Source organism: Scyliorhinus torazame, chromosome 3 (assembly GCF_047496885.1).
Source record: "Scyliorhinus torazame isolate Kashiwa2021f chromosome 3, sScyTor2.1, whole genome shotgun sequence".
In the NCBI taxonomy this organism is placed as follows: Eukaryota; Metazoa; Chordata; class Chondrichthyes; order Carcharhiniformes; family Scyliorhinidae; genus Scyliorhinus; species Scyliorhinus torazame.
This window is the reverse complement of record NC_092709.1, coordinates 66,100,681-66,114,911: the sequence shown is the minus strand read 5'-3', so window position 1 is coordinate 66,114,911 and position 14,231 is coordinate 66,100,681. Positions and strand designations below refer to the sequence as shown.

The 14,231-nt window shown below is 43.9% G+C and overlaps 1 protein-coding gene across 5 annotated transcripts in view; it reads left to right on the top strand.

The window, feature by feature from the left end:
• LOC140408500 (folliculin-interacting protein 2-like) overlaps positions 1 to 14,231 on the top strand; it is a 178,380-nt gene that overhangs the window by 142,549 nt on the left and 21,600 nt on the right. For all 5 annotated transcript variants that reach the window (XM_072495774.1, XM_072495773.1, XM_072495775.1 and 2 more), the window contains 2 exons: positions 4,973 to 5,142; positions 8,411 to 9,857. In XM_072495774.1, coding sequence (XP_072351875.1) covers positions 4,973 to 5,142; positions 8,411 to 9,857 — 1,617 coding nt within the window. The remainder of the gene's footprint in view (positions 1 to 4,972; positions 5,143 to 8,410; positions 9,858 to 14,231) is intronic.

Below are 14,231 nucleotides of genomic sequence, written 5' to 3'. Positions count from 1 at the left end.
CTTTTGATGATTTCAAGTGAAATGCCATCTTTTCTAGAACTTTATCACTGGCGAAACAGTCAAAACAGTTTAAAAAGTTACAACGCAAGGAGAAAAAGCACCTCTTCATGCTGTGCATCAGATTCCCACTCTGTTTCAAATTCTCAATACCCACACTCACTCTGGCTGATTCGCATTCGGGAAGTATTCTCTCCCACTGCTTGTGCACAAAGCTCCATGGCAAGAAAATCTGAAACAGTATTGAGCGATTCAGTGACTATGCTCTCCATTGTGTAGAGTTTGGGGTAATGAGCCACCTGCCTGTACATCTGCTTACTAGGTTCAGTGGTGACTGTCCCTGTCTTTCTCTTCAAGCGAACTGATTGGTTGCTGCTGGGCCCGATGCTTTTTAAATTCCTTCATGCATCCCTCTAGCATCCCCACCTTCAGGAGATGATTGTATGTGGACTGAGACATGATTTGTGCCACCATCGGGAGAAACCCCTGACCCTCATGATCTATGCCAATTGAATGAGAACCTATAACCAATAACTGCTTCTTACATTTTGCCAATATAAACCACAAAACTGAAGTGTCCCCTCCAGGGTACAGACCTGAGCAAATGGGGAAACCCTGAGCTGCCCTAGCATCAGATCCCCCACCCCCTCCCCCCTGTCAGCTTTACAAGTATTGTTCAAAGGAAAGAATACACTAGTACGGTTTCGTATGACTAGGAGTTGCCAGAAAGCTCCGATAGATGACAGATGGCTGCCTAAGGGACTCCACTTCAGATTTTCTATTGGAGTTTGCTCGATCATGATCTCTCCAGAGTGACCCACACCACAGAGTCACCACAATGCTGTGAAACTATTGACTTATAACTTAGGGGCCTGGTTGGTGGGTACCAGGGTGTAACCAAACTCTGGGGGGCCTGCAAGCCAGGCATCTCGGGGTCATGCTGCCTAATCCCCTGTCGTTTAGCCTTGGTCTGCAGTGTGCCCAGTTTGTAATGTCACCTTGGAGAGGCATTACATATTGAAGGAGAGGCTATGTACTGGCGGAAGAGGTTTATATGCAGCCCTTTTGTTTTGTGTTTTTTCCAGTTGCTAGTGGGCAGAGCTGAAAGCAAGTGGTGACAGGTTTGTGATAGTGAACTGATAATTGACCTCACGTGATTGTCATGCCTTTTATTGCCAGGACCTATCTTGGCAATTTCTAATATTGTCTGCTCGATGCCAGTGTTGTAACTGTACTTGAACAACTTTGCTAATGATGAGGCTAATTCTAGAACACAAACCTTCCGTACTACAGCCAGGATGCTATTGCAGCCGGGGAAAAGGATGATGAGGGTGATACCAAGTGCCAGGGCCCAGGGGCTGGAGGGGGCCGGTCCCGATGCCGTAAGAATTTCTTGTTGCACCCTGGCCTGAGCAGCTGGGACAGAGTTCCAAACCTGAAAGACCACCCTAACAGTTTTTTTTTCAGCCAGTCAGGTCAATTTCACTGAATTTTTGAGCTGCCGTTTCTGGCCTTGGGCAACTTTGTGATTCCAATTTATTTCGAAAAGCCCACTACAAAACCACCTGAATGTCAACGACAGTGCAGTAACTTGAGTGTTTTTGCTTGAAAAATAGTACGTAAAATCTCTATTTCAGAGCCAATTGGATGATGTGGGGGAGATGGTTGGGGGCTGTTGGAGAGGGGTGTCACATCTTTGCTGCTGAAGTTTCTTATTTATTACATTTTTTTGATTTTAAGCTAGACATTTAGTATACAACACAATTTGTATGACAGTTTCTGAGGGAAGGGGAAGTAATCCTGTTCTTCCAATTTATGTGCCTAGTATCATTCTTTACTGAAAAATTCAGATCAACAATTTAATCCACATTTTTCCTAAACAGCTGGTAGATGTCTAATTAACAAATCCTGTGGGCTAGCATCATTAGCGTAAAAAGAGGAGGTGCCATTTATTATATGTAGTGGGTTGGCCCCAAATAAGTCAGAATGGTACGGCTGTATTAGCTACAGATTTTGATTGTTCTGAAAATGTAGCAATTTCTTTGTGGCAAATTAACTAACATCTGTGATTGCTTTGTGATTAATTAGCCTTGGAGAATTGAGCCTTCAATTTCGCTATTGCTGCAGTCGCTCTGCCTACTACATGTAGGTATAATTAAAGAAAGACAAAACCCACATTTATACCACACCTTTCACAATGTCTTGAATTGCTTTCTGGCCAATTAAATACTTTTTGAGTTATAGCCACTGGTGTAATGTAGGCAACGTTATTAAATGGTGGATAGGTTTGGGTTATTTTCCTTGAAACAAAGAAGGCTGAGGGGTGACTTAATTGACGTGTACAAAATTATGAAGGGAAGTAATAGAATGGACAGAATAAAATTATTTCCCTTGGTGGAGAATTCTGGAACCAGGAGACATCGATTCAAGATAAATGGCAGAAGGTGTAGGGACATGAGGAGGAAGTTTGTTATGCAGAGGATAGTGGGAGTCTAGAATTCGCTGCCCGAACTGGTGGTGGAGACAGAGACCCTAAACTCTCAAGAAAAAAGTACCTAGATTTGCACTTAAGTGCTGTAAGCTACAGGGCTATGGACTGGGTGCAGGAAGGTGGGATTAGAAAGAGCACCTGGGTGTCCTCAGGCTGGCATGGACAAGAGGGGCCAAATGGCCTCCTGTGCTGTGACTTTTCTATGGTTGTATTTTGTTCGTGGAAGCTTACTGTGAGCAGGCTTTGTGTGGTGAAGTTGCCAGTAGTGAGTAAAGGGCTTCCATAGTCAATCAGCAATCTGTTTACACTGCACAGGATTCTCAAGTCTATTTCATTAATTTTAATCTTGTCATTTTGCCTACTTAAGTTGTTGATTGCAAATATATTGTAGTGAGAAGCAGCAATCAGCAGTTGTCAAACGTGCTGATCAAGAAAACATGGTTCACAATTGCGTCCGTTCAGTCTTTGCCTTCTGGTCTATTAAAAATTGTGTCGCAGAGAGAGACTTTGTTGCTCGGGAGTCATTTGATCTTACTACTATTATGGGCAGGGTTTAGAGAACACCAAAGTATATCATGGAGTCCACCTGACCCACAAACTTTAATAGATTTTGGTTATGAGGAGCACAAGGGCCCACTTTACAGGTATGATGCAACAGAGATCTAAAGTATTTTTTAACAAAACAATGTTCTATGAATTGTTATGGGCCAGGGTTTAGAGAACCCCAAAGTGTATCATGGAGTTCACCTGACCCACAACTTTTACTAGATTATGGTATGGGGAGCACACGGCCCACTCTACAGGTGTGGTACAGCAGAAATGGAAAAGTATTTTTTAAAGCAAAACACTATTTATTCTATGAACTCAAGTGAACCTTTTTAAAATGTACAGTGAACATCTCAGCAACCATCAATTCAAATATAAGTCCCAAAGAATACAACACTAAGTAATCCTTAAGCTGTCCTTTTAACATCCATAAGACTTAAAAAAGAACTTTTAACAGCAGCACATCAGGTTAAAGTCACTACTGCAAGCAGTTATTAGTTTTGAATCACCAAAGGATCGATTTACAGTCTTTAGATTACAGAGAGGGAGACTAATACCCCTTCTGGCTGTGACTGCAGCTATCCAGCTCTGAAAATGAAACTAAAACACACCCTGCAGCAAACAACCTAAAACGAAAGTAAAAATCTGACAGACAGCCAAGCTCCACCCACACTCTGACATCATGGATAAATACCCATTTCTTAAAGGTACATTTCTTAAACACCCATTTCTTAAAGGTATTATGCATGATTGAGGGTTAAGCGGGGGTGCATGGGGAATAAGAGACCCAGAAACAGGAGAAGTATCAGGGCCCATGATCTCTCTCCCCATGGCCCTGAGGCGCATGGCCGTTGCTGTATCCTGTGCTCTAAGCCATTTCTTACTCTTGTGTAAATCGAATTGGCTGAAGACTGGCATCTGTGATGCTAGAGAGTTTTTAAAATTCATTTATGGGATGTAAGCATCACTGACTTGGTCAACATTTATTGCCCATCCTTAATTGACCTTGCGACAGTGATGGTGAACTGTCTTCATGAATGGCTACAGTTCATGTGGCATGGTTACTGATCTCTGGAGGAGACCCAGGTGGATCATCCTTTCAGCACTTTTGGCTGGAAAAGATTGCCTTTTGCACTCATGTGCTTGCCATTGAATCTGATCTATTGGTTGCGAGATTGTTTAGCTCTGTCCAGAGTATGCTGCTGCTTCTGTTTAGTCTCTCGCTTTGGGTTCACCAGGTTCGCACCTCATTTTTAGGTATATCAGGTGCTGCTTCAACTTTCTCTCTACATTTTCATTGAACAAGGGTGGTCCCCTGGTTTGATAATACTGTTAGTGACAGGCAATGAGGTTGAGGAATGTGGTGTGGAAGTATTCTGTTGCTGAAGGCCCAATGGCACCTCATAGATGCCCACCTCTATGCTGTTAGATATGTCTTCGTTTCTAATTTTAGTATAATGGTAGTGCCACAGAACACAGTTGAGGGTGGCATTGGTGTGAAGACAGGATGCCTCCAGAAGGACCCTGGTTTGGTCACTGCTACTGATATTACAATATCGGAGAGCAAAATCTTTTGCTTGTATTGGTTCTTTCACCACCTGTTGCAAGTCCGGTCCAGTGGCTATGCCTTTCAAAACTCAGTCAGTGAAATTATGCTGCATGGTGATGGGCACTTGAAGTCCACAGCCCGAGTACATTCTTTGCTCTTGCTGCCTTTGATGTCTCTTCAGAATGGTGATCAACATGAAGGAGCACTGACCCGTCTGCTAAGGTTTACTCAGTCTTTTAACACAGCAATCAATTTATTCAAGGGCGTCATATGTGATACATTATTCTGTTGTCACCTAACCCAGTGTTAGAGAAGCTAGTTTGCTGGTGTGATCAGACTGTTTTCAAAACTTTTTTTTTTCTTTCCTTCCCTCCCCCTCACCAATTCAGATTCCTTTCAGCTTTGCTGACAGCTGTACTCACATATCACCTCGCCTGGGTTCCCACAGTTATGCCAAATGACCATCCACCTATAAAGGCTTTTTATGAGAAACATGCATCACAGAATGTGGACCTATTGGGAAAATCACATCCATATAATCCTCTCTGGGCACAACTCGGTAAGGTTCCCTGATATTTTTCACACTTGAATAACTTGGCATTGGAACTGTCTTTATGCATAGAAATTAGTCCCAAATGGTAAAATGGTGAGCTGTTTTGATTAATTATAAAGGATGTACAATGCAGAAAGAATTTTGTGGATAATCTTAAATTTAGACTGTTACCCATTGACAGCTCAGCCATAAAATTTATAGCAAAAATCTGTTCGAAGAAATCATTCTACACAACATGATACACACCCCTGTTGAGGAGCAGTGGCATGACTAGCACTCATCTCCTGTCAAGCACGGAATCCTATCTACACAGTCTTCAACTGGCACAGACTTGGCTGTTCTCCTGTGGTATTCTCACTAATCGATCAGTCCACTTTGAAACTTGAAAATAGAAAATGGGTAGAGTAGTCTGTGTGTGGAGTGTGTTCTTATAATCTATGCCACGGCTGATGAAGGTTGGTGTCCCATGTGCTGCCTTAACTACCCCATTAACCGACTCTGACGCCAAGCACCCCAAGGTTCCTCTGAGCTTCCTAGTTTCTTGCCATTCACTACGTACTACCTTTACTCCTTCCAGAGAGCATCACCACGTTTCAGGGTTGAATTCCATTTGCTACTGGTCTGCCCATCTGACCAACCTGTCCATATCTTTCTACAACCCAAGACCATCTTCCTCACTATTAACCAGCCTGCAGGGGCGGCACTTCTGCCTAGGCGCTAAGGACCCGGGTTCAATCCTGACCCCGAGTCACTGTCTGTGTGGGTTTCACCCCCACAACCCAAAGATGTGCAGGTTAGGTGAATTGGCCACGCTACATTGTCCCTTAATTGGAAAAATAATTGGGTACTCTAATTTTATTTTATAAAACCACCATCTGCAAACTTACTTATCGTTCCTCCCCCCCCCCCCCCCCTCACATTCGCATCTGTATCATTTATATATCACCCAATAAGGGACCTAGCACTTATCCCTGTGGTATGCCACTGGACACCAGTCACACAAACACCCTTCTACTGCCACCCTCTGTCTCCTGCCACTAAACCAGTTTTTGATCCAACTTTCAAGTTATCCTCGATCCCATGTGCTTTTACCTTTTATTAGTCCTTGTCAAAGGCTTTGCTGAAATCATATAAACTATATCAACTGCACTCTCAACTACACACCTCTGTAAAATTCAATCAAATTTGGTAGGTATGACCTCCCTCTGACAAAGCCATAGGGCTCGATTCTCCGATTCTGAGGCTATGTCCCCACGTGGGAACGGTGGTGGATTGCGCCAGAAAAAATGGCGTGAAACGACCACCGATTCCCAATTTTGCTGGAGGCTGGCATGCTGGCAGTGTAGAGCACCCGGCTCTAGCTGCCGATACGCCCCGAAGAATTGCCGTGTCTGTGGCACGGCTGCCTGCAGCGGCTGTGCCGTGCTACATGGCGGAGCCCGCTCGCGGACCAAGCTCGCAAAAGTGTCCCCCTTTGTCTGGCTCACGCGCCCCTGACCACTCCCCCACAGTGCCCCCAGATCCTAATAAAGCCCCCCCGCCCGCAGATCGGCCCTCCCCCGACTGTGGCGGCGCTGGACTGAGTTCGCAGCCGCCACGCCGAGTTCCTGACAGGATGGGACCGCACACGGCCCACGCCGTCGGGAACCCGGCTGGTCGGAGGCGGAGCATCGGGGGTGCGGGCCTGAGGCCGTCGATGTGTGGTGCGGCATACTTTGGAGGGGGCGGAGCGTCGCGAAAGCGCAGCGCCCCCAATTTGGGCGGGAACTCTGATTCTCCGGCTGATTGCCGAACGCAATTACGGCGTCGGCGACCAGAGAATCCAACCCATGATAACTACTTTAGAAAAAATATTGTGGAATTTATTTTGGAAAGGATCCTTGTCCCATGATGTACTTTTCAGCATATCATCATGATTAACTCAACAGTTCACCTTGTAACTTTGATAACAGGCCAAATAACTACAGGATGTTAATGCTACATCAGATCAATTACCTTTTAGTGGTGAAAGGTGATGTTCCTCCTTTGATACTTCATGCAAGCAGCAGCTGTTCCATCAGCAAAATATTATTTTAAAATGCTACAATGTTGACCCCTGGCTGTTAAAATGTGAACTTTAAAGGAATTTAATGCAATGCCAATCTTCATATTCAGTACAGAAACAAGTTTGGAAGCAAATGTGGAATTTGAGTTTCTCAGAATTTTGCAGATTTAAAATCTTGTGACTATGTAGAAGGAGATTGTAAAGGCTGTAGTTTTTCTTTGCAGGATTCAGATAATTATCCAGGGGTTTGGAGGAAAGGAATAGAGTGCAATCATAGTGCAGCAGGCTTAAAGTATAAGAGCAACTATGGCACTTCATGCAACAAAAAAGAACACCCAGGATGGAGGCAGAGCCAGCTGGAACTAGAGAGAGAAGTATTGATTGTGGTGTCAGCGGCAGTAGAGCAATCTGAAACAGTCTGAGGGAGTATGAGCTATTAACACATGGGGAAAAAGTGGAGGCTGTTTTTAAAATAAAAATGAGTAGCAGCAGTAAGTTTAGCAGGAACAGAAATAACACCGCTAGGCAGTGTGCAGGTATCTCTTTATGATATTTATGATTATGGATCCAGGCAGCACGGTGGCACAATGGTTGGCACTGCTGCCTCGGCGCCGAGGTCCCAGGTTTGATCCCGGCTCTGGGTCACTGTCCATGTGGAGTTTGCCCATTCTTCCCGTGTCTGCGTGGGTTTCACCCCCACAACCCAAAGATGTGCAGGGTAGGTGGATTGGCCACACTAAATTGCCCCTTAATTGGAAAAAATTAATTGGCTACTCTAAATTTTTTTTTAAAATGCTTCCCTGTTAGATTGTAGATTCTTGGGTCTGTGCAAATTGTGTGGTCTGATGGAAGAATCTGACTTGATCTGTGCCAAAAATCCATCTTTGTTTTCATGCTTCCAGGTGACCTTCCATTTATTTGCCTTTCACGTCATTGGCACATCCCAAGTGCTTGACAATCAGTGAATTACTTTCAAGTGTTATGTAGGGAACACAGCAGCCAATTTGTGCTCAGTGAGGTCACACAAACACCAATGAGTTGATCTGTTCTGCTGGGGGACAACTGTTGCTTAGGACACTTAGAACTCCTTGTGTATGTTTCATTAATGCCTGGCATTTAAGATGAGGCAGGTTTATTTTCCAAAAGGCTGAGAGATATTTTCAGCGTACCTCAGAATATTTTCTGTTTTGGTATTTATAATTGTTATCAATTCTGTGCCTTTCTTTCAAGGTGATCTATACGGAGCAATTGGTTCTCCAGTGAGGCTCACCAGGACCGTAGTGGTCGGAAAGCGTAAGGAGCTAGTTCAACGCCTACTTTATGTCCTTAGTTACTTTATACGATGTTCCGATCTTGAAGAGAACCAGCTATTGTGCAAGGGGAATCTGCAGGAAGGTGAGAACGTACAGACAGGAACCAAGATCTCCACTGCACTGGAGAAGGGAGAAGTGGAAGAATCTGAGTATGTAGTGGTCACTGTTCATAAGGATGACTCTGCTCTCATGACTCCAGTTCGATCTCTGACAAATGCTGGAAAAGGAAACATCACAGTTATAGATAAACCAACACAAATAGATTTCAAACCCAAGACCGTCAACATCAGAAAGACTGAATCTGATGGCTATGAGAAGTGGGCTTCTGGACAATGCAGTGAATCCTCCTCAGTTGTGAATGGAGCCAAATTTGATGCTAATATTTGCAGAGAAGTAACAGTTTTGGTTCAGGAGAACAGAAGAGAGGCAGTGATGGCTGTGCAAGGGACTGAATTGTGTAATGCAGAGATACAAATGCTTGGGCATGAGGCGGTCGGGTTAACTGAAGGATCTTCTTATTCTGCATCACCAACTGTAGCTAAGCTGGCAAGCAGTCCCCCAATGGAAACGTCTCCAGCTTCCAGCATCACGTCTGGAATAAATTGTCCAGACAGGTTTCATCAAAGAAGCTCACACCTGCAGGACAGAGTGCTCTTTCAGATTGGGTGTTCGTTATCACCTGATTCAGATCTTGAAATTAGAAGGAAGGAAATGGAAGAAAAGTTAGAACACTTCAGAGATCACCAAGGTGGAGGAAATAACAACCATGATCAAATGCAGAAGGGTATTGACTTCTCCGAAACAGATGGAGTAGGTCAACCTGCTGAGGACCAACTGAAGCTGACTGAGGTTACAGGAAGAATGCAAGAAAAGCAGAACCGTTATGTGAGAATTCCTTCCTGTGAAGGAAGTACAAATATCTTTGAATATTTCACTGAGGACAATGACATTGAAGCAAGCACAGTGGATGAGCTAGCTGACCAGGTTGCTAGCATCACCATTGATAAGGAAACACTCAAATCTTCTGGATCCTCGAGAGAAGAAAATGGCTTGGTGAATATTGAAAGACTGAAGACTTTGTGCTGTGACATTATGGAAATACCTCATGAATTGGTTGACACTCGTTCTGACAATCAGGACTATGGGGCCAGGGCCTCTACTAATGTCCCATGTGGGGAAGAGGAGAATTTGGGGAAGAAAGTTACCTTGAGGATAGATGGTGACATTCCCAGAAATGAAAGTTCTGATAGCGCTCTTGGAGATAGTGATGATGAGGATGTGGCCCACGACTCACTTGCACAAGGACCTCACTGTTTTAATGAGAGGCAAGACGCCATGGAGGAATTTGAACTTCCAGCACCAAGGTAAGAATATTTATAAATTTATAGTTACAGTAGATTGGCTTGGAAGAAAATTCACCCAAAAGAGGCCATATATTGGTTCTTATAATTGCACATCAATGTACTGTCTGTGCCATAGATGCATACAGTCCAAGAAGATTCTTGGTTTGTGGCGAGTTATCGTATCTGACTTGATCAAGTTTTCTGATGTGACTCCTTTTAGCCATGCTTTCTTCAAATTGAATAACTTAATCCATGCTGTTTTGGCTAACAGTTTAGGGGTGCAGCTTGAGTTTACGCAACAGAGCACCGACGGTCCACAAGGGGTCATTGTTCTAACTTCAGGAGAGAATTTAAATAGAAGTTAGAACATAGCATCAGAAGCGTGCCATTTAGCCATTTGTTCGTCATTTGATTAAATCAGTGCTGATCTGTCACGGAGCTCTACAGATCCTCCTTTGCCCAAATCCCGAATACCCATATTCAACTGAAATCTGTCAATCTCACCTAATCTCAGTTGCTGTTTAGCACAGGGCTAAATCGCTGGCTTTGAAAGCAGACCAAGGCAGGCCAGCAGCACGGTTCAATTCCCGTAACAGCCTCCCCGAACAGGCGCCGGAATGTGGCGACTAGGGGCTTTTCACAGTAACTTCATTTGAAGCCTGCTTGTGACAATAAGCGATTTTCATTTCATTTCATTTCATTTTCATTTCTGTTTACGAAAGAAAGTCCAAAATATCTGCAGCCATTTTGATGTAGAAATGTTTCCTAACTTTATTCCTGAAAGACCTGGTTCTACATTTTTAGGTTCAAAATCTGGTTCTAAATTGGAAAAAAAAATTTAGAGTACCCAATTAATTTGTTTCCAATTAAGGGGCATTTAGCGTGGGCAATTTAGCGTGGCCAATCCACCTAACCTGCACATCTTTGGGTTGTGAGGGGTGAAACCCATGCAGACACGGGGAAAATGTGCAAACGCCACACGGACAGTGACCCAGGGCCGGGATTCGAACCGGGGTCCTCAGTGCCGTAGTCCCAGTGCTAACCACTGCGTCACGTGCTGGCCTCTGGTTCTAAATTTTAGACTACGTTCCTTAGTCCAAGATTCTCCTTCCAGTGGAAATAGCTTCTCTCTCTACCCTATCTGTTCCCCTTTAATGCATTGAAAGACTCCAGTGCATCCTAGTGGACCCCATAAGTCACATGCTGCCCATTGCCTCCTGCCGCTCAGGCAATCTCCTCACTAGATCAATAACTTGTCCTCAACTTCAGGAGCTTCAGCTATAGTTATTGTCTTATATTATATATCTCTATAATATATAATATATAACCCATTTGGGGAATCTCGAACTAGGAGGTACAGCTTAAAAACAAGGGCTTCTCTCATTTGAGATGGAGAGGAGGAATTTATTTTCTAAGGTCATTAGTCTTGGGAATTCTGTTCCCCAGAGAGCAGTGGAGACGGGGTCATGGAATATATTCAAGGCCGAGTTGATGTACAACACAATTAAAGCTTGACTGCAAGTAGAAAAATGGAGTTAAAGCCACAACTAGATCAGCCATGGTCTTATTTAACGAGGGCAAGTTTGATGGGCCAAATGACCCACTCCAATTTCTTGTGATCTCAGAAACACATGCACTATTCTGGTCCCGGACCAGACCCCAACAGTTGCTAGGATGCTGGACAGACACCCCAATATTTTATTTAATTTGTGAGAAAAGGATACTTCGCTCCAGGAGTGATTCCATGTAGAAATAGGGATATGGTGTATGAAAGCAAACTTTATTACACTGACTTTAATCCCAAAAAGAAAAATGGCTTACACTTACCAATTAAGCAATGCTTAACAATGAAACACAAAATCCTAACTGCTATCTTTTAACTCCACTCAAGCAGAACTCAACTTGGGTCAAAATCCACTTTTAAATACAGTTTTTTTTTTTTTTTTTTAATGTATTTTATTACAAACATGTATCAAAACAGGTTACAGCGAACAAACACCCCGGGAAGCGTGCTTCTCTACAATCAACCATAGTCTGTACAGAATTTTCCTCTTTCACCCCCCCCTCCCCTGTGATGAACAGCTACTCAAACACGGTCACAGACATCCCCCACCTTTCCTCAAACGCCCCTGAAGAGCCCCTAACTCATACTTTATCTTCTCTCATCGCAGCAAGTCGTTCAGGTCACCCAACCAAGCCGCAACCCCCAATGGCGATGCCAACCGCCACTCCAGCAAAATTCGCCGCTGTGCAATCAGAGAGGCGAAGGCCAAAACATCGGCCTTCCTCCTCTCCGTGAGCTCCAGCTTCTCTGAGACCCCAAATGTCACCACCAAAGGTTACGGATCCACCTCCTCCTCCACGATCCTGGCTAAGACTGCGAGCACTCCCACCCAGAATCTTCCCAATTTTTCGCAACCCCAAAACATGTGTGCGCGATTCGCTGGCCCCCACCCACACCTCTCTCACTGATCTGCTACCCCCTGAAAGAACCCACTCATTCTCACCCGAGTCATATGCACCCTGTGCACCACCTTAAACTGTATCAGGCTCATCCTTGCACACACTTTTAAATACAATTAGCCAGCCCAGGAATACTTGCTGTAAAGAAATGTTTTGGCTAAACAACTTTGGGAAAGAGATCCTCCAGGAAATAGCTTGCAGATTCTGCCATGTCTCAGCTACTGTTTAAACTGCCAGCCTCACCATCCCAGGGGCTGACGAGGGCTTCCATAAAGCATGGGGGCTATTCATCAGTCCGTTCCAAGACCTGTTCCCCGGGGGCCGGGTAGGTGCCAACAGGAACTGGGGGGTGGCTGGGGGAAATATCAGGAGGTGACACGAGAAAAGAACGAAGAGGGGTCAGAGGGCTCCCCAACAAAGCCATAGGGACAACAAATACAAGACTAAAGACAGACTATAACATCTATGGCAGAAGAAAGTGATGTGAAATTTTCCAATTTAAAAGGCTTCCTGAATCGAGAGGATTCCTGAATTTAGATTATAGATCCTGAATTTAGATTATAGCTGGAGAATCTGCAATGTTCTCATCCACTGCTTTTAAAGCCTTTGCGATGGAAGCCATCTAGTCTTGGGTGAATGTCACCTTTTTAGTGCAGTTATTTTCTTTTCACGGTAACTTAATTACAGTGTTAATGTAAACCTACTTGTGACAATAATAAAGATTATTATTATTTTTTATTATTATTATTACAGTACTTAATTTTGGTGAATTCCTCCTTCACTGTCAGTTTCCTTGGGGGGTCTGGCACGCCAGCATCTTCCTCTATCATGAATACTGACACTTGCTTATCTCCATTGACAATATCAACGTTTAAAGGGCCCCATTGCACCTGATCAATCTCTTTTCCTAATATTGTGAAATATTTGTGTTGATCATTGATATCCCTTGCAAGTATTTTTTCACTACTCCATTTTTGTAGATCTTACTTGCTGTCTTGTCACCCGTTGCTGCTCTGTGTACGACTCCCATTCACCAGAATCCATGCTTATTTGGCATTCTTTTATGTGCTTTCACTCTGTTTTATATTGTCATTTGCCTCTTTGGTTGTCCTTTATTAGTTTTTGTGAGAGTACGCTTGAAACTTTGGGACATTAACTTGTTCTCTCTCCTTTTTTTAACCTTCCCCTCTGATTACCTTCTGTCTTTTTGCCAAAAATGTACTTTATTGGTAAAATATCTGAAAATATTACAAATATTTCAAACTGGGCATCACACACAGTACAATAATAACAAAGAACAAGACAGCACAGGAACAGGCCCTTTGGCCCACCAAGCCTGTACCGGTCATGATCCCAACCTTTGCCAAAACCCTCAGCACTTCCTTGTGCCATATCCATCTATACCCATGCTATCCAGGTGTTTGTCAAGATGCCTTTTGAATGCCGTTAATGTTTTTGCTTCCACAACCTCCCCTGGCAACGTGTTCCAGGCACTCACCACCCTCTGCGTAAAAAAACCTGCCTCGCACATCTCCTCTAAACTTTGCCCCACGGATCTTAAACCTGTGCCCTTAAACCTGTGCCTTTGTGTTGTCACCTTCAAAGATCTGTGGACCTGCACGCCCAGATCTCTTTTGACTTTCTATTTTCCGAAGAGTTTTGCCATTTACGGTATATTTCCCCTCTGTTAGACCTACCAAAATGCATTAACCACATTTGTTCGGATTAAACTCCATTTGCCATTTCTCTGCCGAAGTCTCCAACCTCTATGGCCTGTTATATCTTCTGACAATCCTCTACACTATCTGCCACTCCACCAACCTTGGTGTCATCCGCAAACTTACTAATCAGACCGGCTACATTTTCCTCCAAATTGTTTATGTACATTACAAACAACAGAGCCCTGTGGAACACTACTAGTCACAACCTTCC